We start from the raw sequence: 24461 nt of genomic DNA, 5'->3' as shown, positions 1-24461 counted from the left end.
TGGGAGGGAGCATTGTAGGTCTCATGACTGTTTTTCACTTAATTTACATTTTCCATAGCCACATTTAAGGTCTTCACTCTTTTCAGGATGTCAGTTTTATGCATTTATGGGAAATATTAAGAAGTCAATCCTCTAACAAGCAAAGAACTACAAAACTATACCTGACAATTAGGACACAATTAGCTCCCAATTGTTGGGCTCCAGCACGTTGCGCGGGGAAAGAGACCACTAAAGGCTTGTCTGTCAGAACTAAGGACCAGCTGCGGAAGGCACAGACCTGGGAGCCACTTTCCCAAAGAGGTTGAAAGACAGCACGACTTAAGCACCACTGAAGTCGGTAAACAGTATTTTACTGAAACAGTTCGTAACACAGAAAATCTGCCTGAAGTGTACAGTTACTGTCTTACACAATGACAGATCCATTTGCAAAGACTAATATGAATACAATAAATATGGGGTTTACATACTAATTTATACACAGAAACTGCCCCACAGCCATAAAAATTTATATTTAACAGTGCAACATATAATTTAATCATCTGATTTATTTGACAGGTTTCTACTAAACACAACTACCTGGTTTTCATATACATATATAACATATTTGTATGTATATAGACATTCAACCATCTGTACAGATTCTAAACATAAAACTTCTAAAAGGCACAATTGTCTATACAACATGTACAAAAATGGCTGGAGTTGACACAAAACAACAATTATTGGTCAAAAGTTCATGATTGCACAAAGATTAGTCATGAGTTTATGTCAGAAAAAATGTGCTTTAAGGAAAGGGTTTTCAAAAAAAACCTGTTATTAAAAAAATCAATAAAAAATAAACCACTAGGTTGCTATGACAAGCCTGTCCTCGTCATCATCACTGCTCACGTCGCTGAAGTGCACGATGGGTTGCCTGTGGGGTCCTGGGGGTCTGAGAGCTGGTCTGTCTGAGGGCAGCGATGGAGAGCCTGAAGCTGGGGCCTTCTGTAGAGCTTCCGGCGTGGGTGCCGGCTGCGCCTGCGCAGAGGAGCGCCCGGGCAACACGTGACTCGCGGAGGCCGCCTTCTTGGTGTCCACCTTGTTTGGGCCTTCAGACTTTGCGTTGTCTGCCGAGGGGCCGGGCACTGTTTTGGGGGTTTCCTGAGGGCCTTCGGGTGACCCCTGAGGCGGCTCGGCGCTGTGTCCCTGGCCTGCGGGCATCTGCAGCTCCGGCGCTTTGCTGTTGGAAGCCGCAGTCTCGGGGGTCCCCGCGGTGCCCACAGCCACTGGGCCGACGGAGGGGATCAGGGTGGGCAAGGCGATGTTGAGGATCTGGAGACCTGGAATGTGCACCTGTGGGGCGGGGCTGCTCTGGGCAGGCGCATTAGCCAGAACCTGGAGCCCCACTGCATTGAGGGCCAGGCCTGGGGGGTGCACCTGCGGGCCCACGGTGGCATTGGCCAGGCCCACGATATTGACCGTTTCCATACCCAGGGACGTGAGTGACTGCAAGGCTGGGGGACTTAGGTTCTGCAGGCCTGGCACATGGATTTGGCCGATGGGAATACATGGCACAACATTGCTCAATTCAGCCACTCCGGTGGGGCGATTAGTAGTGCCAGAAACTTGGGTGATGGTATCCCCAGGGGTACCCATGGTTCTGTGAATAACACTCACAGCAGGGATGGTAAGTTGCATTGGTCCGGCCTGAATGGGTACAAAAGTGGAGTATGTGAGGCCGGCAGGCACCACATGGATACCGCCAACGGGAACCATGTTGTATGGGGTCCTTGATTGCTGCTGGGAATGCAAGGGGAGGTGGCTGAACAAATGCGTCTGAGAGGAAGGCAAGCCTGCAGGCGGATGCAAGGTTATTTGTTGCTTCGGTTCTTGACTGTCGGGGTGAGGTGAGACTGAGGAAGGAATCCTGGCTGCTGGCTGAGGGTTGAGCTGGGCTACAGCAGGCGGCAGTCTTACAGATGGTGAATCCTACAAGACAAGAGACAATGAGCCTTGCTAGGAGAGCTTCCTTCACGGCTAAAGTACTAGTGTTCGGTCTGTTCTTTTCTTAACTCTTAATGAGTTAAGAGTATATGTTTGTATTGTACAGTTGTTGGCTTGTATTTTCAACAACAACAACAAAAATCTTCATTTTAATTTCTTTCCTACTACAATGCCAGAAAAACATTTTGTAGTTTGCAATTTGCAAACCAGTTTCCTGGGTATTACCATTTGATACCGATAGATGAGCATGGCTGTATTTTTATGTTGATGCTATTTTTCTGCCATCACCAGCACCAATTTATTTTAAAGACTAGGAAATGTTGAAAAATTGCCATATTAGTTGGCTGTGAGCATCAACTCAACAGGGAGAAAATTAACCGAAAAATTATTCACTCATGAAGTGAAGAGCTATTACTAAGACAAAGGTCTGCAGTTGTTCATTTATTTGCTCACTGATTCATAAGCTAATAACATGTATCCTGAAGACTGCATTTTCAGGCTCTGGTGAGATGTGAGATGCTGAGATACAGCAGTAAGAACACAGTGTTAGGGAGGGATGAATCTTGCCTATCCACCCCGCTTCCACCCATGAATGTTATCTAAATACAACCTTTTTTCTTGATAATATATACATGAATTTGCGTATATATGTGTGTGTGTGTGTGTGTGTGTGTGTGTGTGTGTGTGTGTGTGTGTGTGTTAAGGAGCTACATTAGTTCACATTATAATTCAATTTCTGTATTAAACTGACAGATGAAGTTAGTTTAGGCTAGTATGTAAAATCAGTGATTTTTGTTTTTCTCTAGTAGAAAACATCTTTTCCCAATAAGAAATACATCCTACTGCCTTATTTAACACATAGGAGAGGGAAGAAAACTGTCAAGAAAAGAGAATTATGTGTTGATTAGGAGGCAGCCATGGAAAAGCATGCACCACACTTCCTGAACTTCTCTGGAGCTGGTGTCTGGCCCTGAGCTGCTTCCTGGAAGGAAACTTTTCCAAGCTCTCCCAGCAGTTTGCTCATACAAACAACATGAATTTCTTGAGTCATGTTTGTGTCAGGTTAATTTTGTCATGAAGCCTACTAGCTACTGTCCACAGGAGCAGACCAAGCACAAGATATGGATAACATGCTGCAGACCCACCATATCCACACTAGTGAAAAACAAGTCAGCCACTGGACCCTTAAGTCTCAGGATGTGAGTTTACAATTGGTACATACAGATTTTATTGTGATTTTTACAAACAGCAAATAATAAAGGAATATTTTTAAAAGAGGCACCACAGGCTATAATACAATATGTGGATTTTTGTCAATATAATTAACAGTGCTTTAACAGACATAAATGAATTCTGTCATTGGCTATAACAACTAAAAGGTACATACTCATACGGTCATGAATGACTTTTTAAATCTATTAGGTTTAATCTATTAGGTTTTCCTAATGGAATAAGAGGAAAAAAGAAAAATAAAACAAAACCCAACCACCGCTCATCTACCTGTATTGAAGCAACAGTCTTTGCAGCTGTAGGACTTCTCAGAACATCAGATTCAGGGTAATCCACAGACATCTGATGGCCAGGAGACCTGGGGGTAACCTCTGGGGACCTGGAAGTGTCTACATGAGGAACTATTTCATGCTCAACTTTTGCAGTATGCTGTGTGGCCTTTGCTGGTAAATCTGTCCTGTTGGGATCAATCTGTACTGTGCTGAGGACAGTCATCTTGGTGAGTAACGCTCTAGGCAGAATGTCCATGGGGTCTGTGTGTGCCCCTGAGAAGCAACTGGGAACCCTAAGGTCCTCTTCTACACTCCCAGGATCCTGAAGGCCACTTCTGGATGGAAGATGCTGTGGGCTGGCTGTGACTGAGGGTGCTGCTGAGAGGCCAGACTCTGCCTGGCTGTCCTCATCATCCTCTTCATTGTCATTATCATCTTCATCGGGGCCATCTGATTCTTCAAGATCATATCCACACCGCTCATAACCAAATCTTTGCTTTTCATCTGATGTGACAAACAAGAAGATTTGTTATAGAATGTTCTACAATTACACAAACACAATGTTTTCACTTTTAGAAGCTCGGCAACACTGTGAAGCATATTGAAGATGAGGCTACACAGAGCACACACCAGAAAAATGACAAGTGGCAGCCAGTCCAGTAGCAGGGACTCGGAGAAGGACATGAGGGTCAGGGTAGCAGGGAGGTACATGAAATGAGCCTTCAAAGAGAAATGGGCAAGCCAAGTGTGGGATGTTATGAAAGGAAATAAAGCCTCAAATATTATATTGGAAAAACTCTTAAGTATGACAAAAATAAAAAAAAAGATCAACTTCTCCTAAGCTTTTTTCTATTTTCCTATTGTCAGGTCCAAAGGAAACCCCATCTCTCCAAATTCCCAAGGGCAGAAGGGACAAATGGCTATCTGTGGTACCCATTAGCATACCATAGCAAGCTGGCCTCTAGGCTCCCTCAGTATTACATGTAGTTGTTACACAGTTCAAAGTCCATCCCAGCTCTTCTTACCTCCTCCTTTACCATAACTTACCTAGCTCCTGGGCTTCCCTCCCCCAGTTACTCATTCTCTGGGTAATTCTGCTATTTTCAATGTTCTCACTCTCTTCCTCTTGGCCTCCTTCTCTCCTCCCCCTTCTTGCTCTCTCTTCTCCCTCACCCCCACCACTCTGCTCTGCCCCTGCTTCTCCCCTGGCTAGGTCCAAGCAGCTGGCTATGTTCAGTCTACCACTTTCTCTCGGCTCTAGACTCTTCCAGATGTCTCTGGCTGTTCTCTTGGATCTACAGTAAAAACCTGCCTCTTAACCATGGAGTAGTCATGTCATGAGTTTATACACCTATCTCTTCCTTTTATTAAAGAAATTAACATACTAACATTTTGATGGTATTTGACTTGTTAGTAAAATAATTTAAATTTGAACTGTATTCAAAGCATGTTTTAATTGATTTCTTAGTAATAATGCTCATTTGATGCTTAAAGCCTTATCCCCCAGTCCTGGTGTGTGTGTGTGTGGGGGGGGAATATATCACCCATGCAGCTGCACATGGAAGCCAAAGGTTGACATAGTTCCTCAATCATTTCTCCTGGTTGTTTTTTGAGTCTCTCACTGAACCTGAGACTTGCTTCAGCTAGACTGGCTTGCTAGTGAACCTCTGGAAGATCTGCCTCTGTCTCCTTCCCAGCACTGGGGTCAGAGGCATCCGCTGCTGTGCTCAGCTGTTGACACGGGTCCTGGGGATCTGAACTCAAGTCCTCATGCTTGTGAAGCAGACCTTTACCCACAGAGCCACCACCACAGCCCTTCTTCTCCTTCCAGAAGTTACTGACATTTCTTCATGTGTCTATATGACTTGACCCATTTCTTACAGAAAAATAAAATAGTATCTAAAAATACTATCATTAACACTAACATCACTTTTCAAGAAATAGTCTAGATGACTCAAGTGACGGTGTCAAAATTTTCATGCCGTCACGTGGAGCTAGGTTAAAAAAAACCGCAGTATTTAAAATCATGCGAAGTGGGAAGCTAACATTTAAGGAAGAGATGTGAAAATATCTGCACTATTTCTTTGTCCCTAGCCCACAGGGACGTCAGACCATATATGGTTTAGTTGTGTGTGATACATTCTAATTTTTTATTAAACTATGATACTGGTTTCAATTTTGGATTGTGGTAAAAAAAAAAATAAAATAAAAATTAAGCAGAGGATGCCAGAAATACTAGGTTTTATCCTATGTACGGTTCTGAATAGTGGGGTAAGATTGTTCAGTTTGCTCTGTCTTGCCTGGAACATGGATCAGCCCTTTGTCCAGTGGTGAACAAAGATCTGCCTGCTACTCACTTAGTGGACTGTCTTGGTAATAAGATGTACAGAGTGTCAAGTACTGTCAGGTGGGCTGCTGTGTCACTGAAATGTCTAACACTACATAAACAACACCCACATCCTTCATCTCACTTCATCTCGGCTCCGGGGCTTTGCATGCATCACTTTGCCATAGGAAGAAGTGTGAACACAGTGCAGAAAATACCTGAGAGGTACGCTACATAATTTTCATTATTATATTGGTATAACTGCTTTAGTCTATGCGTTATTGTTGCTAATTCTTTACTGTGCCCATGAAAACCAGCATGAAGTACTAGCTGAAGGTGCAGGTATTCACTGGATTCGTGGGAAGTGTTCCACCTGGAAAGGGAGCCCACTCTTAAGTTTTGAAAAACAGAAAAAATTCAAACAGAGAAATAGGCAATAAATATTTTTACTGGACTTCTCAAGTATTCATTTATTTTAATATTATTTTTTCTGCATGGCAGAAATAAATTCTTACAAAGATAAATTCTTACAGAAAAGTCTTACAGCAACTATGCACAAAAACACTGGAGGGTGATTTCTAGGGGATGAAAAAGACTAGAATTTTTGTTGTTGTTGTTTTGTTTTCAAGGTTCTACTATTATGTTGTAAAATAAACAGAACAACGTTAATTAGTTGAGTCCCACTCAGAGCCCATGCTGGAATGAGGGATTTCTGGATCAGTACCTGGGAGCTCTGGGTGCCTCGAAAATGGGGAAACAAAGGACAACAGGGAACTGGTTGGCCAGAAGAGGCACTGAAGAGGAAAGTCTCAAATGCTAACTTCCTGCCAAGTCTAGCTCGGCTGGATCCTGCTTACACTGAAAACTATTGCTTTGTAAAAACATGAGTAGACCTAACTTTACATGCATGACTTTTCCCCCACTCAGCAAAGAACTGAAATTTGAGACTATCAATAGCCCAAATCTCAGGCAAGACAGTGTCTGCAAGGCAACAGACAAGAGTGTGTCACTAAGGATAGCAGAAACACAATACTGGCCAGAGGAGTTCATCAAAATGGTCAACAGAATCAAAGTTGTTTCCAGCCAGGTGTCTATTGTTAAGACTTGGAACAGCTTTGGGGCTCTATTTGGCCCTGATCTGGGAAAGGAGCAGCAGCCTCAGCAGAGGCAAAGAACTTCACTTGGGCCCTTCTGCCCTCTCCACCGTGGAAACCAAAGTCTGATCTAGTGAGGTAAAGGACAATGAGCACTAATGACCTCAGGTGCTGGTGACATTCACTGCAATGGGAAAAAGAACAGGAGGAAACAGAACTTCCATCCTTGTGCGAAGAACAAGAAGACTACTACTGCTGGGCCTTAGGAGGGGGAGGGGACCTAAGCAACTGGAGTCCAGGAAGCCAAGAACACAGTGCACGTATGGAACCCAGTGAGAACAGAAGTGGGCACTACTTTCTGCTTTTATACCTAATGCCAAGCTAAGGAGCTTTGAAAGATAGCTCTCAGGACAGGGAAGGCAGGATGGACCAGAGCAGAGACTGAATCTGAATCACAGCCCCAAAGGAAGACCATCGACTGAAATACTGAACAGACACCATCTTGTAAACCAGCCCCCATCCAAAGCGCAAGGTATCTACAGAAAAACATGAAACCTCCGTGCAGTGACGACAAACAACAGCCCGAGTTACTCCCGGGCAGACACAGCCAGGAGGATATGTCCATTCCAAGCATGACAACGACTTACACAACTTCAGCATGTAACATACCATGTCCAACTTTGAACATAAAATTACAAAGCAAATGCCACACAAACACTCTAAAGAGACGAGGCAGCCTTTAGATCTACTCATAAAGATATGACACTGATTTATAACTGATAAAGAATTTGAAATAACGATGACAAAAGCATCCAAATCTTTAGTGGGAAAAGATGAATAACATGCAGTGCCCAATGGGAGTGTCAGTTTAGAAATAGAAACTATAGCATGAGTAACCAATGTTGTAACACTAGGGGTGGTAGGATATACCACCAATCCCCACCAATCACCAAAGTTGAAACCAGCCTGAGGAAAGAAGAAGACTATCTCAAAAACAAAACCAAAAAATTATGGATGTAGCTCAGTGGTGGAGCGCTTGCCTAGTAAGCAAGCATTGAGAGGACCTGGGCTCCATCCTCAGTATCATTGAGAAAACTGAAAAAGAAAACTAAAAAATAAAATGCTACACATGAAAAATAATGTAATAACAGGGGAAAGAAGATTGACTAATTCTATGCAGACTGAAAATGACTTTAAAGATAGCAGAAATGCAAAAATTCTACCACTGCTGGAGAATGATGGGTGATGGCAAAGAGTGGCTGTTTCTTCAAGACATAATTGGACTTACTGTATTACCTTACTTCTAGGTCTCAAACTTTGAGTCACATGAAAGTCTCTATAGTATAATCTCCACAGACCAGAAGCAACTGGGCTATCTTTTAATGGGCTGATGGTTAATGGGATGCAGCATGCAGCTTTGATGGACTACTACTCAGTACAAAGAGGGAAATGCTGACTCAGTTTGTAACTCTTCATGTTTCATTACAGCAAAGAGGTTAGACCCACAAAACTACATAATCTAAGATTTATTATTATTATTTTTAGTTATATACATAGGGAAGTACATACCTGCAGGCCGGGAATTTTGGGTCTCCCTGGGGCTGGAGTTACAGGTAGTTTTGAGCCCCTCCACCCTGGACATGAGTGATGGAAACTGAACTTGGGTCCTTTGGCAGGGCAGCAAGGACTCTATGCCATCCCTCTAGACCCCAAAAGCTCATGTTTTTTACTGCCTTTTCCATGACATTCTGGAAAGGGAAGCTAGGTGGGTAGTTGCAATGGGTTATATGAAGTGGCCATGGGATCTGTAGGTAACAGAACTATCCTACATGGAACTGGGCATATGAGCACATAATCCTATACATTTGTCAAAACCTATAGTACTATACACAGTGAATAAACTGGATTATACATAAATTAAATCAAGCAGGACCTGGGTGAGCCAAAAATATAATGCAAATAGACAATTCAGTAACCACATAATGGAGATGGGAGGGAGGGTCCTGATCACTAAACCCCAGATTGCGAAGCCTGATTACTGAGAACTATGCACACACTGAACTGTGATTGCAATTCTGTCTCACTGGGGTGCAGGTGAGGACCTCCAAAACCAGTCTACTTATGCTAGAGCTGAGCCAATGTGGCCAACTGTAGAGGAGACCAATTATAGAAGCAGCCCTGGTATCTCACTGTGCATAAAGGAAGTCAAAATGAGGGAAACAGCAAAAGCAAGGATAAATATGGGACAGAACGAAACAGGAAGTTTCAGTATGAATACAAATAGGGTGTGTGCCTGTGTACACCAACATGCACACATGTATTGCCTAATTAAACCCAATGATTGCTGTACAAAGAGGTGGCAGTCGGTAGTAATGAGTACATCAGCCAGCAGCTAGGTGTTGGTTCCTCCAGCAAAAAGGACTAAGGATTCTTAGGGAAATGCATGACTCTGGGGCTACAACTTCTTGGGGTGGGTCCTAAAGAAAGGAACTGCTTAGAAAAGACGATCAGTTTGGATCAGACCCGAAAGGCTCTTAACTGTCTACAGCCAATACTGGAACCTGAGTGAGACACTGGTTTAGCCACAGGGCCTGCTAATGAGCCCACAGATACAAGTGGATGATGAAGAAAGTAACTCCATAGAACAGCTCAGTTAATAAAGCCACAGTGATGCCACTGACAAGATCAGCATTGGATAAACAGGGTATGCAGGGTTTCAAAGTCCTCCACAGGTATCCAGTACTTATAAAAGGAAGACAGTTAAACTTCCAGTACAGGGTACTAACAGATGCCACCTTAGACCTGGACAATGTGAGTCAATAATAATGAGCTGAGGTCAACTCCAGTCTCTGTAAGTGTGCTATGGTCACGTGAGACTACCACACAAGGGAATCTGGGTAAAGAGAGTTTAGGAGCTCTCCATGATAGTTTTACAATTTTCATATGATAGAAAATATATTTTTAAAAAGTTAAAAAAAAAGAAAGAAAAACTGTCAGTGCTTCTGAGTCTTGGTTTTGTCTCATAAACGTGACTAGGTCCTCTAGATCCTGTGGTTACAGGAAGACCTCTGTGGGAAGCATCTTCCCACTGTTTAATAGGAGTCAATTCTTAAAATGAATTCTAACTCCTCTACTGATTAATTTCGAGGCACTGAAAATTATGGTATCTGCCCTAATCTGGATTTATGCTTTACATTTTTTTTAACCATCCAAGAGTAGTGTTCTGCTTCATGCATTTCTTATCCAATTGTACACATGAAAGCAACATGGCTCCACTCTCGATCCGGCCATCTATACCAGTAGAGAACCTAGCTTTTAGCACGAAATACAAGCAACACCACCTGATCATAATTAAAGCACTAATTAAAGGTTAGAGCAAGTGGAAAATGCAGTTAATGAGCTTTATTGTTGCACTACAGCTCACAAGTGTCAGACTTGAGATTCAGTCCTCGCCGTCTATGCTCAACACTTCCATTCAGCCACATATAAAATTGACTGCAGGATGAGCAGAAAGGTCAACAATAGATTATAGTCATTAAGCTAGCTTATTAAAGATACACATGAGCTCCTTGTTTATAGGCAGAGACACTAAAAGCTTCATATAATTATTTGATTATATATAGCGGACTGTATGAAACACAGTCTCCAAGGAGAACACAAACTAATAATTGAACTTAATTTCATAATAATGCTACACCTTCCTAACTATCAAAATTTAAGAATGAGTTGTCAGGGTTAGTTGTAACTACAGGCTGGCTGCTCTGGACCGTCTTCTTAGACAGAGCCATATGCCTGAAATGTAGAGAGCACCTAAGGAGAGGCTGGTCTTCTTCTTACAGCTTTCTTCCCAGAGTTTGGAGAGAAGGGTGCTTCTTTCTCAGAATCAGTGTCTGGAATTTCCCAGAGGGAAAGACCCTTGTCAATTTTTTGGAAATCTACAAATCATCACCTATTTGTCAAACAAGGCCAATATTTTGGAATGAAATAAAATGATAAGGTAGGTAACATATCTGAGCAGAAGATACAGGCTCCTGGAGACATATGAACAAAGCTCTAAGAACCTTAGCTAGCCAGGCCATAGGAATCATCCCACCTGAGGCCAGGTTGCTTGGCATTGGGGTTATTTCCAGGACATGGGCAGCTAAAACATTAAAAAGAGTCAACTCAACCCCAACAACTGTTACCCTCTCAGATATCCTAGGGTGGGAGAAGGGCCTTGTACATTGTGGCTGAACCTTATAAACTCTCCACACTTCAACCAGGAATGTAAGTGGGCCCCATCTTGTCTCATACAGGTAACCACAGCTGCTCTGATTTCAAGGAGACAATGGCCATGTCACATCCTGACAACAGGGTTTCACAGCAGGACCGACTCTTAAACAGCCCTGGTAAGCTTCCAGAGAAGCCTGCTGGCACTGAATCAGAGGTGGTGTCCACAGAAGTGCCTGGTTGGTTTTTATTATTTTATTTAAAATGTTTTGAAATATTTATCTTATGTGCATGAGTGTTCTGCCTGCATTATGCATGTATGCTATGGGTGTGCCAAGCTGATGGAGGCCAGAAGAGGCTTCAGTATTTCCCTGAAAGTGGATTTACAGAGGGCTGTGAGCCATCACGTAGTTGCTGGGAATCAAACCTGGATCCCTTGCAGGAGCAGTACATGTCCTTAACTGCTGAGCCATCTTTCTAGCCCTGTTTGTGGCTTTTATCACTATGCCAGAGAAGATGACATGGTGAAGATTTGACCACTTCTCCAAAAACTCACCAAGTAGGAATTTATGAAATTGCTCAGGCTATTTAACAGAGTAACTATGACAGCAATCTCAGTACCTTGGATCACCAGGGCCTGGCAACTCTGGTCACCAGCACATCTGGCTCACTGCCTATGCCTGTAGAGAAGGTTTTGTGGGGACACTGTCAGGCTTGTTTGTATGCGGCAGTACAACCGGAGTTTGCTAATGGTGACACATAGCAGAGACTATATGGCCTGGCATGTGTGAAATATTTACTATGCAGCCCCTCACAGAAAAAGGTTGCTGGGGTCCAGTTGTTTGTATCATATTACCAAGTCGAAATCAAACCACCCTTCTATGACAGTTAACAGATACCCCACCTTACACAGGAAGTTAGGAAGCTCATAGGACTGGATAGCATCCAAGTCAGCATGTGAACCCCAGTCCCCGTCACGATTCCAACACGATAGCCTGCCTTCTTCCTACCATACTGCAGCTATTACCATTTTGGTGTATATAACAGGAAGATAAATGCTAAGGCTTTCCCTTCTGTTGCCATTAGAGGCTGTAGAAAAGACAGAAGACATCCACATTTGCTTAATAAATTCATAAATAAACAGCTCTTAAAAGCTCCACACCATTTGTTCATCTAGAGACATTCTTCACTCATTGTAAATGTTTCTAACACACAACTCAATTTTTAGATCACAAGAACTATTCCTTTTATGCATATGCAATTTAACTTAAGGGGGAGAGGGGGGAAGGAATCTTTTAACATAGCAAAAGGAATGCTTACATAAGCTTGCAACAAGACTTTCCTGAAGTTTATTTGGGAAACAACCTTCCTCCCAAGCCTGCCAGGATGAGCCATAATCTGCCCCCCATCGCTGCCAGACAGTGACACCTGCTGGCTGAGCTGAAGCCAGAGCCGGCAGCAGCCCAGAAGACAGGGCCCCCTCCCCAACTCTTTCCTTATGATAGCTAGTCTGGTTTTGTTTTCCTCCTGGGTCAGGAAATCCAAGGTTGAGAGCCAAACAACAGCAACCAGGGGGCACATTTTTGTAAAGCCTGTGAATAATAGTTCTATTTAAATTATGGAAACAACCTATATGAACCCAGCGGGTCAGAACTGCAGATCTGTTAGTGTTAGGCAATAAACCGAAAGACCACCCTTGATGTGTTGTTCATAAATAATTGCTATCAACACTGTATTAAGTATACATCTTAAGGGCCATTATGGTTTCATATTCTACAAAGAAACTTTTCTTAAAAGCAATGGATGTTTGGGTAAGAATTCTGATGCGGGAGTCTATAGGCCTCATTTAGAAGGAAAATATTGCTAGTACTTTTATAAAACGCACTAATTGTTTCTACGGGTAAACATAATACAGGCTTTCAAACCTGCGGTCTGAATCATTATCTCATGCATATAGGTCAGTACTTAAAATTCCACTGAACAGCATGGTTCTCCCTGCACTTGCCCTTTGAGGCTGCTGGCCCTGTGGTGGCAGCTGAGGGCACACATTAACATTCCTTGTGCTGAAGTCTAGCGCTCTGTTGATGAAAACATTCTTTGGATCAAAGGCTGAAAAGCAAATTGCTGGTGGCACCACTTCGGACACAAAGGTGCAAACTAAGACATATCCCTTAGTACCCTCAAAACACTAGGGCAAAAATTCCCGAGGCTCTATCATTTTATATGGTAAGAATATAGGAATGTGCAGTATGAGGGCTGGAAAGGACCAACTTTCCATAAGCATATATTGTAATAATAGCTTACATTGCTAATTTGAAGCTAAGTGGAAACAATTTCTAAGTTTCAAATGTCCAAATTAAAATGGCTGGTGTACAAAAATGTCTATTTAGCTCTGCCTGACTCACCTCCCTGAGTTTGCTCCACTGAGAACGCCATCACGGATTCATGCACCACACATTAAAGAGGAAGCCTATTTGGCTAAGACAGGTAAAAATCACAAAGCGCAGGGGTCTCCTGCCCTGTCTCACCCCATGTTCACCTTGACCTTCAATGAACACTGTCAATGGAGAACGTGCCCAGGAAAAACTCTCAACTGACTGACCCCTCGGGAGTGATGCCGTCACAACAGAAACAGCTGTGGGTCCACAGACTAATCAGAGACTAAAGAGAATGCCCTGGAGATAGTGGAGCGAAGCTGGAAGAAATGTAGAGAAAAACCTTCAGTGAAAACCACACAGAGGCCAGAGAGCACGTGCTGCTCTTCCGGAGGACCTGAGTTCAAGCTGCAGCACCCACGTCAAGTAGTTCTCCTCTAACTCTAGCTCTGAGGGACCCAGCGTCTTTTCTGGCCTCAAGAGCACCGCACACACACGTACAAACCCACAGTCAGACAAACATGCACACACACAACAACAACAAAACTCAACAACAGACAAAACAAAGCAACTGTAAAGGAATAACTCGCTGAAAGCATATTTATAAACTTGAAGTTTTCCCAGAGAGCTGTGCAGTTGACCAAGATATTACCAAGCAGTGATGGTGTTTAAACAATGAAGAACAGAAACTGTGCAGGTGCATGTGAGTGTAATGTGTCTTCATTTAATGAAGAAAAGCTCAGACATCTCTTGGTAATGATTATTTAAGTCCTAGAGAAAAGACCAATGTGATAACCAGGACCCTAAATGTTGCCTTTTAAATGTAAAAGCACTGTTCTGAGGCTTCTGGAAGAGTCCACTCTCCTGAATTATGTCCTTCTGTTTGTTTTCAAAGACTTGTCCCATTTCCCAAGTCTGTAATAATCAAGACCTAAAAGTGGAGGGTCACTTTCATGTATCCTCCTGGCCCTTGTGTGTTAAGGTCGGCGATTTCCATGGGTGTGTACAAAACATAACAGTTCTTCTTAATTCTCTTAGTTCTGTGTGTATGTGGTGTATACATGTGTGCACATGTTTGTGTGGTTGTGCTCACCTGACAAAGGTCAGTGTCTGTTCTCTTCCTGGACTGTCTATAGTTGGAGACAACGTTTATCACTGAGTGCTCTGTCAGCTACACTGGCCAGCCAGCAAGACTCTGGGAGGACAGGAATGCACTGCCATGCAGAGCATTTAGGTTAGTTCTGGGGATTTGAACTCAGGCTGTCTTGGTATACAGCAAGCACTTTCCCTACTGAGCCGGTTCCACAGTGGCCTAACAGTCCTTCTTTAAGAACTGCAGGCCCCTGGGACTGACATAACCACCAGCCTGTTGGCACCTCCTCGTGAAATCTAGAGAAAACCTTTTGTTTAGGGATTTTAATTGTATTTTATTTTATTGAGGCAGGCTATCCCTAACTGCCTAGGCTGGCCTGAAAACTTTAGGGTTCAGGAGATTTTCCTGCCTTGAGCCTGCCACATAGCTAGGACTGTAGTGCGCCACCATACTCAGGATGATGATGTCACAATTTTCCAGTTACCCCAGACCTGGGTTTCCTGGTACTGGTTTCTGAAAGGACATGTGGCTCAATCTGGCTGCTTCTTTAACTGCTGCATCACACAGTGGATAGCTACAATCTGTTGTCAGGATTAAATAAAAGATTTCCCCGGGGGTGAGGCACAAACCCAGAGGATGAAGGAACTCACTTGGTCACTTCAGATTTCTGGTTTTCACTGAGCACAGCCTGATGTCCCACAGTAGGAAGAGGTCTCAGCCAGGACAGAGGCCTCTAAGGGCTGATGGGTAGACTGAGGATACGTCATGTGCCTAGCCTTCATGAAGCCCCGAGTTCCACCTCCAGTATTGGGGCGATGAAGACACCATGACCACTGGGGACAGTGAGGGGTGGCACAGTGCTGACTGTCATGGAATATACTCGGGCCTTTCGACCTATTCATTATCTCCGCGCTGCATGGACAAGGACAAGTATGAACACATCTGTCCTCCAGGAGCCTTGGTCCCATGGCTTAGCTACTGGGGGTGAATCCAGATGTGGCTCAATGGCAAGGATGCCTAGGGTGTCCCAGGAGGAAGGCAGGGTAGACTTCTCCTTCCACAGCTTTATTGGAAAATGTCTTGGTGTGGGGCTAAGTTAGGCCTTCTGGACAAAGGGCTTTTGGGGCAAAGGTGCCCAAATTAAAGAAAAAAAAAAGAAGGCTTCGGAATGACAGAGGATATAACAGGCAGACTGAACTACACCCAGGGAAGGGGTGGCAGACCTGGAATGCTGTGCGAGGGAATTCAGAGTGGGAAGCAACCATCTGAGATTTAAATTTGACTTCTCATTGGTGTGAGCCTCAGGGTTTCCGCTGGGGGCCATGAAAATCAACTGCTTTATGCTTTCCTACCTGCAGATCACTGTTGGCGAGACATCCTTTGTCAGTACTTTTATTCTAAATAGCTAACATTACGTATGCTGTTTCTTTAAGAAAGTTGTTTTGATTGGCTTTTGTTTTATGTCAACGAAGTGCTTGCAGTCTCCTTAAACTCATATATCCTGCTTATCTGCTTAAATCTTGCACAATTTTACTTTCTCAAATGCTCTAGAAATGTGGAGCACAGATCTTCACCTGTGACCCTGGGGTTTGCATTATTGAGGGGGTGGTGATGCTGATGGCCGGTGCTGCTGTTTTAGTTTAGCACTGCCGTGTGCAGTAGTGACTGACATGACAGAGAAACCCGGAGTAACACTCGTGTGCAGTAGTGACTGACATGACAGAGAAACCCGGAGTAACACTCGTGTGCAGTAGTGACTGACGTGACAGAGGAAACCCGGAGTAACACTCGTGTGCAGTAGTGACTGACGTGACAGAGGAAATCTGGAGTAACACTCGTGTGCAGTAGTGACTGACGTGACTGAGGAAACCCGGAGTAACACTCGTGTGCAGTAGTGACTGACGTGACAGAGAAACCCGGAGTAACACTCGTGTGCAGTAGTGACTGACGTGACAGAGAAACCCGGAGTAACACTCGTGTGCAGTAGTGACTGATGTGACAGAGGAAATCTGGAGTAGGTGGATGCTTTTCTTAACAAAACAGCTAGCTCAGGGATCAGATCCCTTATTCTCTGCCAGGTGGAATTTCCCCTTTGGGTGGAGAGCAGATCTGGTGTCTTTTGGTGACTCTAATTTTCTGTGTGCATGTATAAATGCATAAAGACTAATTTGGAATCTTGTTCTTTATAAGTTAGGGAGCATTGTTTCCTACAGAATGGACTAGAGGAAAGGCCCAGCCCTGACTTGATCAGCCTTGAATGTTTCCATGTTGTGAACATCCAAAGGAACAAATGTTCTTTGTAGGAGTTACTGAAAAAAAAAATGGAGCTTATCTTTACTATTCTGGAGAGATCATTATCATAGATGAAAATCCACAATGTCAGAGAATTAAAACTTCTGGTATTTTGATCCAATGGTCAAAACCCAACAAATTAATAAACATACCATTACCTTTGTAATACCTAGTATTAATCTGGACTTGTAACAGAAACATTACAGACAGTTGAAAGGTAGTAATAGTATATTACAGTTCCCATTGGATTACAACCTGTACAAGCACTAATAATCAAGTATTTCCTATTAGATCATATGGCATTTCCCCCTCACCATTAATTCACTCAACAACTGCATACTACCTACTGCCACTAGGCAGCGAACAAAAACAAAAACCCATCCTCATGTAATAGATCTTCTACTTGTTAGCAATGTGTAAAACACACACACACACACACACACACACACACACACACACACGCATGCACGCACGCACACACACACCTCACACCACCACCCCATCCCCCTACCCCATTCCCCTCCCCCCACCCAATCCCCCCACACACACCCCATACCCCCCACAGCAGCATGTGTAAAGAGGGGGCACACTCCAACAAAAGAGAAGGGGCATGAGCTATGACCGCAGCAGGAGAGCTCTGCTTTCTAACTAGACGAGGAGGCTCCGGAAGGCCTTACTGATAAGGGGCCCTCTTAAGTAAGGAACTGAAAGACCAGGGTGCTAAGCCTCAGCGTCCAGTGTCATGGAAAGGAGTGCCCAGGCCTTGGGACAGGAACTGCTGGCTGGGTTCAGTCAACAGCCAGGCCTGGCCTACATGGTTGAGGCTGAGTGAGTGAAGGAAGGAGGGCCAGGAGCCAAGCCTCAGAGATAGGGCAGCAGGAAAAGTAGAGATGGCATCTTGCCTTAGGAAAACAGTTGGGATAAGGCTGAACCACACACCACTCAGGAGCTACGAGAACCCACAGGAGCGCTGGCAGACAGGCTAGGGTGCAGACTAAAGATCTAGGATTTTGAAGATATTTGTGTCTCCCGCTCTCGCCCCCCAGCATGTACTATATGTGTGTAGATGCCCACAGTGGCCAGGACAGCGGTCAGATCCCTTGGAGCTGGAGTGACAGGTGGTTGTGAGCTACCAGATGTGGGTGCTGGGAACTGAACTTCGGTCCTTTGGAAGAGGAACAAGCGGAGATGGTGAACAGGCAAGTTTAGAGAATGGACAAAAGATTGGAGGAGATGGCCTGTAGGAGGGAGCAGAGGAAAGAGAAAGTCAGCGGCCTCAGCCCTGGGAAACATCTGCAGAGGCTGGAGAGATGGAGGAACCAGCCAAGGAAATGGAAAATGTATATCTAGCATATTCCAGGCTACTGGGGGGCTAAAAATTTGCACAGCCTCTGAACAAACAGCCCTACACTGGAAGTTTCTAAGTCCTGCTCACCAAACATTTAGAAAGCTAATGAGAAAAATCTCAATCTATAGAGAGATTTCTCAGGCTGTCGGAGAGCTTCCAGTACAAGCATGAGGGCCTATGTTCGGGTCCCAGAACAACACAAAAACCAGGCATGCTTAGTTTTCCCGTCAACTTGACACAAGCTAGGGTTGTCTGGGAAGAAGGAACCTCAACTGAGAAAATGCCTCCATCAGATTGGGTTGTAGGCAAGCCTGGGGGCATTTTCTTGATTAGTGGTTGATGTGGGACAGCTACATTGGGTGATGCCACCCCTGGGCAAGTGGTTCAATGCTGGGTAAAAGAACAGGCTGAGCAAGGCACAGGGAGCAAGCTAGGAGCGTTCCTCTCCAGCCTCTGCTTCAGTTCCAACCATCCAGGTCTCTCTCTTCAGTTCCTGCCTTAAGCTTTATGATGGGCTGTAAGCCGTAAATCTGAAATAAACCACTTCCTACCCAGGCTGCTTTTGGTCAGGGTTTTATCACAGCAGCAGAAACCTAACTAGGACCCCAGACATGCACATACCTGTAACCTTTCTGCCACTGAGGGTGAGGGGCAGAGACACAGGATGGCTGGGGCTTGCTGGATACCAATGCAGCTCCAGGTTCAATGAGACCCCGATTCCAGGGAGTAAGGCAGGGAGTGACAGACCAGCACATTTACATCCTCCTCATCTTCCCACGAGCACACACATATGCCTCTTCACCACACCCAACGTGTACCTCCACACATACAGATCCCACCTGTAACTATAACCATCTTAATGGAGTGCAAGTTCTGTAGGAAGAGTATGAGGCCTAGCATCAGCCATTAAGAAAACACACAACTATTATCAATTATTAGCCATTTGGGCTGATGGTCCAATTGAAGACAGTCTAATTTGTCCAATCCAGACAATGATATACTAAAGAGGTAGGAGAAATGGCAGGCTCCTTCTAGAAAATAATATTGAAAGAACAGATACTATGCTATTAATCTACATACAAAGTACTATTTTTTTCTGCAAATTAAAAACACCAGCATGAAGAAAACCATATACTGCTCATGAATATAGATATATGGTATATGAGTTGAAGAGAAATCCTGTCTGTGATGGGAGAGGAAAGCAGCTGGAATGGATCAAGGGAGCATGTGGTGCTTCCAAGAACATTTACTCAATGTATGAGAAGGATGAAGTAGATGTGAGAAAATCCTTATAATCATGAGCATGAGCACATGTGTATTTAAAATGTTTGTAATCACCATCGAGCATGAACTCACATGTATTTAAAATATTTTTAAATGGAAAAAGTAGAATAATAGAAAAAGCAAGATCAATTGTTTAAAACAACTAAACACTGTAAGCCTATAATAAAGCCAAAGGGAAGACTGTGTTTTGTTGGCACAGCAATGGAGAATTGTCAGCCTCCCACATGACACAGCACTTAGGATTTATCACTTGTACACTATGCTTTACTATTTGTAAAAAGCAGACAAACCTCAGTACACTTCCCATAAATACGGTAATCTGGAAAAAGGGAAACTGAAGAAAAGTCAAGCAGCTTGCTTTTCTGGGAATCATGCTATAAACTTTGAGTTAGAACCTAAGGGCAGCTTTGGAATGAGAGAAAACTATGAAAGTGAATGGGCAGATGTGTACATGGGGCAAAGTCAGTCCACCTAATCATGTGCAATTCCCAGAACTATACTTCCTCACAGGTTCAGGATGTAAGAACCAGCTTCCCTTAAGAATTCAGAGGAGCCGGCCCATGTTAGCTCATTCTCTGGAGGCTCATCTTGAAGTAAAACAGCAGTGTACGCAGTGGCAGCGTGGCTTGTTACACCTTTTCTTTGTACCTTTTCTAGTCAACGGCTGGGAAACACCCTCACTCAAATCCTTATACATCTGCCCAGCTTTTTAAATTGGAATTGCTCTTACTACCCAGACCAGGTCACTGCTCGTGCACATTCAGAAATTGATTCAGGGTGATTCACTCAGTCTGTTACTGGTTGAAAAGTTGGATTCAGTGAGTTGATAAATTCTTGAGATAAAAACAGAAACTCTACAAAAATATACTTCTCTACTCTGACTGGTCAGAATGGACTAAAAGGATTGTTTTTCCCTCTAAACTGGTCAGAAACAATTATCTACATTTGTTAACAGTATTAAGGGGAAAATACCTTTTCAAAACAGTGTTTTCAACAAATAAAATGTTTTATCCTCAAACGTTTATAGTACCCACTTCTTGTTCTTTTTACTAGGGAGACGTGGGGCTTAAGAGACTGAACCCAGGCTTCCAGCATGGTAGGTAGGCACTGGACCACTAAGCCAGCCACACTCCTAGCCTCTGCCATCACCAGGAGCAGCGGTGACCTCCAGGCACTGAGCTAAATGCTGAGTGTGTCAGAGAAGCTGAGAGCTAGGCAGCAGGCTCCATTCATGCTCCACTCCAGCAGCTAGCGGGGAGAGAGGGAAACAGGGAATAATCACACACAGAAGATGTGTCAGAGACTTTCAGAGGAAACGCCTAAGACGGGTCAGAGAAGGAAAATGTTTCCGGCAGGAGAACACGAAGGGGGAAATCAGACAGGGTTTCCAAACAGCAGTGGGTCCTGTTACATCTTAAAGAAAGCAGCCATGTGGCCAGGGCAGGCTGGGGCAGGGGTGAGGAGAGCAGGGTGCTGGGGCAGGGATGAACCAGGGAAAGGGTCCTCTAGACAGGGAGAACATTCCAGTGTGAGCCTGGGCGACAACGAGGAAAGGGAGAGTGGGAAAGCAGACAGTATTTTGAGGATTCTCAGGAGATTCACGCTTTATATAGGCAAATGGGAGCCAACTCAAAATGCTGGTGAAGGTCCAACATGACCAGACACATGCTTTGGGAAGGTTAATCAAACATTTAAGGGTAAGCTTATAGTTTCGTATGCTAACTCTTCCACAGTAGGACAGGAGAAGTAGGTAGAAAACAGTCTATGAAAACACTGATCAGGAGCCTATCGCACAGGTAAATAATAATTAAAACAAACCACTGCAAGGGGAATTGAGTCGTATCAAGTGGGGCTGAAAGGGGGTGTGTAAGTGCAATAGTATTCTGAAAAGCACCGGTGACAGCTTACCTGATTCTTCTGTGTCTTGCTCATCTATTAAACCCACCGAGATGCCTAAATCCACACACTTCTTGCTATGTGCCTTGGACTTCATGTGTTTTGTCAGATTTCCTTAAGGGAAAAGAATGTTTATTAAATGTATGCAGTGTTATTCTGCTACTGCATTTGTCAATTCTGGAAAATTCTATTCTTACTTCAAACAAACATATACACTGTTTAAACAATTCCAACAACTATAACTGTATAAAAGAAATCACTGGTATTTCTAGTTACTTGCAATGACTTTTGTATTTACTAGTGATAGACAGCATTTTGTTTTCAAATCTGGTAGCTACTTTTGCCTGTTGGGACCTCCTCTCCAGTTCTTATTTCTCGAGAGTGCACACACTCCATGTCTCTTTCAGAGTGCACTCTGGCCGGCAGTTACTGGTGTGTAACTTATTCACTAGCTGTGTTTGCTGCCTTGCTCTCACAGTAGCTCCCTTCCCTGCATGTGTTTTCACTTTCAGTCCATCTTCAGTAATATGGCCTTCCATAGAATCCTAAGGATCCCAAGGTGTAGAAGGATCTCTACAAGAGTTTTCTACCTGGGACCTTATCAATGTCATTCACTTCAGGACACTTTCAATTGCTTATTTCCCATATGGACCAAAGTCAATGGGAAGGAGAGTCAAGTGTACTTCAGGGGCGCTGACAGGCATTAAACCCCAGATCTACTGGCATGAATATTGCCTTGACGTCCCTATGATGTTTTAACCTCATCTCCCCTATGATGTTTTAACCTTATCTCCCTATAATGTTTTAACCTTGGCTCCTTATGTTTCAACCTTGACCCGCCCATGATGTTTTATCCTTGGATCCTCTATGATATTCTAACCTTGGCTTCTTATGATGTTTTAACCTTGACCCTCCCATGATGTTTTAACTTTGTCTCCCCTATGATGTTTTAACCTTGACCGCCCTATGATGTTTTAATAATCTCCCTACCATTCTGGTTTTTAGTTTCTCCTTTATTCTGGTACTTGGACATTCAGTCTTAAAGTTTGGATTATTGATTATTGATGACTATTCTGGGTTGCTTTTGAGCATCATTAACAGCATTCCTTAGGGCACAGAAGGGAGAACCCACTCAGCACTGTGACCTCCTGTGCTGAGCAAATGTGTCCAGAGCAGCTCTAGGCTATCTGCTCTGGCAGCTGACCGGCCACCTGTGTGAGTGTCTCAGGTCCACAGGGCACACCTGCCTGGACTGACCAAGGATGACAGAGAGCAACTCAGGGTCTCCCGAGATGCCCAGCCATCCTAAGTGGATAGTATGATACCTAAAAACACTGCCAACCAACGGCACACTATCTCTTTTGAGAAAACACAGGACAAAATTTAAATACTGAATTTTGGGGGCAGGAAAAAATTAGAAATGTTTAAAATGTTGGAATCCTTGTTCCAAAAGTTGGGCTTGCATTAGAAGCCCATGCAAATCTGTTGGATTTATACAGCTTCAATTTCTTGATAAATGCAGAGTTTGTGAAATTGGCCACAGCTGTACATGCCAATTCTGGCACTATCAGGTATATTCTTGTCAAACAACCACACAGCATCCCAAAGCCAAGTGCTTAAGAAGTCCAAGTCGAAGATGCTTCTGAAGCGTGTGATTGCTAAGAGGTATTAGCTGCTGCCAGGTGTATCCCACAGATAAGACTGGGCTTAAACGCTCTTCCCATGGCTGACATTTACATTACACTGAAAAATATGGCAGAATGTGAAGAGTCATTAAGACACACAGGGCAAACTGGTATTTATTATATAAATCTCTACTTTTCTGTAAGAGTGTCATTAAAAAGTAAACAAATAAATGAGTGGCTAAATGCCCCCTTGCTGTGGCTGAGATCTCCCTATGCAAGTCAAAATGCTTCCATAGTAGTAACAATATCTAAAACAAATTAGCAGGTTCACTAGTCGTTCTCTTTCAAAGAGCTTTGGTTCCCAAGACAGACAGACAGACAGACAGAGCAAGGTCTGCGCTAAGAAACTAATATAGAGCTATGCTTGGGCGGATTAGGGAATTTAAGTTTTTAATATATATATATATTCTCTCACAGTTTGATCTATTACTTTACTGATCACCTCCCTAAATAGTTTAAAAAACAAAACCTATGCATTTATATGTGTAGGATGTATTCATTTCAGGTCATACCTTGATCATCTCACCAACACTGTTACATATGTGGAATTGTTTTATTATAAAGGTTAGCTTTGATACATGTTCCGGTTCTCACATCACAAATTAACAGATACTTAAGTCACAGTGACCACCAATGAAAGAGCAGAAAATTGGTTAAAACATCCTCCTTTTCCGGCACTACTGAGGACTCACCCTGACTGCTGCCTCCAGGCAAAATCACTAGCCCATGACTGAGGACTCCTCTCACCCCCACTCACTTGGAACTCTGCAGAACTGTTCCAAACTTTCTGAAGAGTACTTTCTTTCTCTATGATCCTCCTTAAGATTTGTCTGTTGTCTGAGCTAATGTAAACACACCCAGTTGCTACAGTTGTAACTTTCTTTAAATGCCAATAAATCTGAGCCAGAAATGCACCCAACAGGCTAAAGAGATGATTAATCTTTATCAAAGAACTATAACGACAGCCAGTACAACAGCGCAAAAACAATAAAGTAGATGTGAACTCAAAAGGAAGTTTCAAGAAGATGATCATTTTTTATGGACACTGCTATCTAAGTCAGGCATCCCCATGGTTAGACTGCTTTGCTGAAGAAAGCCCTATTTTGTAAAGGACAGTGCATGACATTGTCACCTTTAATGACTGCTACATAATGATCTGTGAACAAGGAGTAAACATTTTATAATAGTATATTCATTACACATAACAGGAAACCTGTGCGGAGTAAAATTACTTCGTCATGAAGGCTTATGCTTTAAATAAACATAAAACAGAAGCACGCTAAGTATAGTTTTAATGACTATTTCTGAGAGTCAATAAAACATTTAATAGTAGAAATGTTTAAAAACTTTAAATCTGAAATTTAATATAATTTG

General features: G+C 43.4%; 1 protein-coding gene across 5 annotated transcripts in view; it reads right to left on the bottom strand.

Moving 5' to 3' along the window:
• Positions 1-329: 329 nt before the first annotated feature.
• Hivep1 (HIVEP zinc finger 1) overlaps positions 330-24461 on the bottom strand; it is a 147462-nt gene continuing 123330 nt past the window's right edge. For all 5 annotated transcript variants that reach the window (XM_006972810.4, XM_006972808.4, XM_015991000.3 and 2 more), the window contains 3 exons: positions 21415-21516; positions 3484-3989; positions 330-1968 (listed from right to left, as the gene is read on the bottom strand). In XM_006972810.4, coding sequence (XP_006972872.1) covers positions 844-1968; positions 3484-3989; positions 21415-21516 — 1733 coding nt within the window. In that variant the 3' untranslated portion in view covers positions 330-843. The remainder of the gene's footprint in view (positions 1969-3483; positions 3990-21414; positions 21517-24461) is intronic.

The sequence above is a fragment of the Peromyscus maniculatus genome, chromosome 5, assembly GCF_049852395.1.
Source record: "Peromyscus maniculatus bairdii isolate BWxNUB_F1_BW_parent chromosome 5, HU_Pman_BW_mat_3.1, whole genome shotgun sequence".
Taxonomy (NCBI): domain Eukaryota; kingdom Metazoa; phylum Chordata; class Mammalia; order Rodentia; family Cricetidae; genus Peromyscus; species Peromyscus maniculatus.
This window is presented reverse-complemented; position numbering and strand designations above follow the sequence as displayed.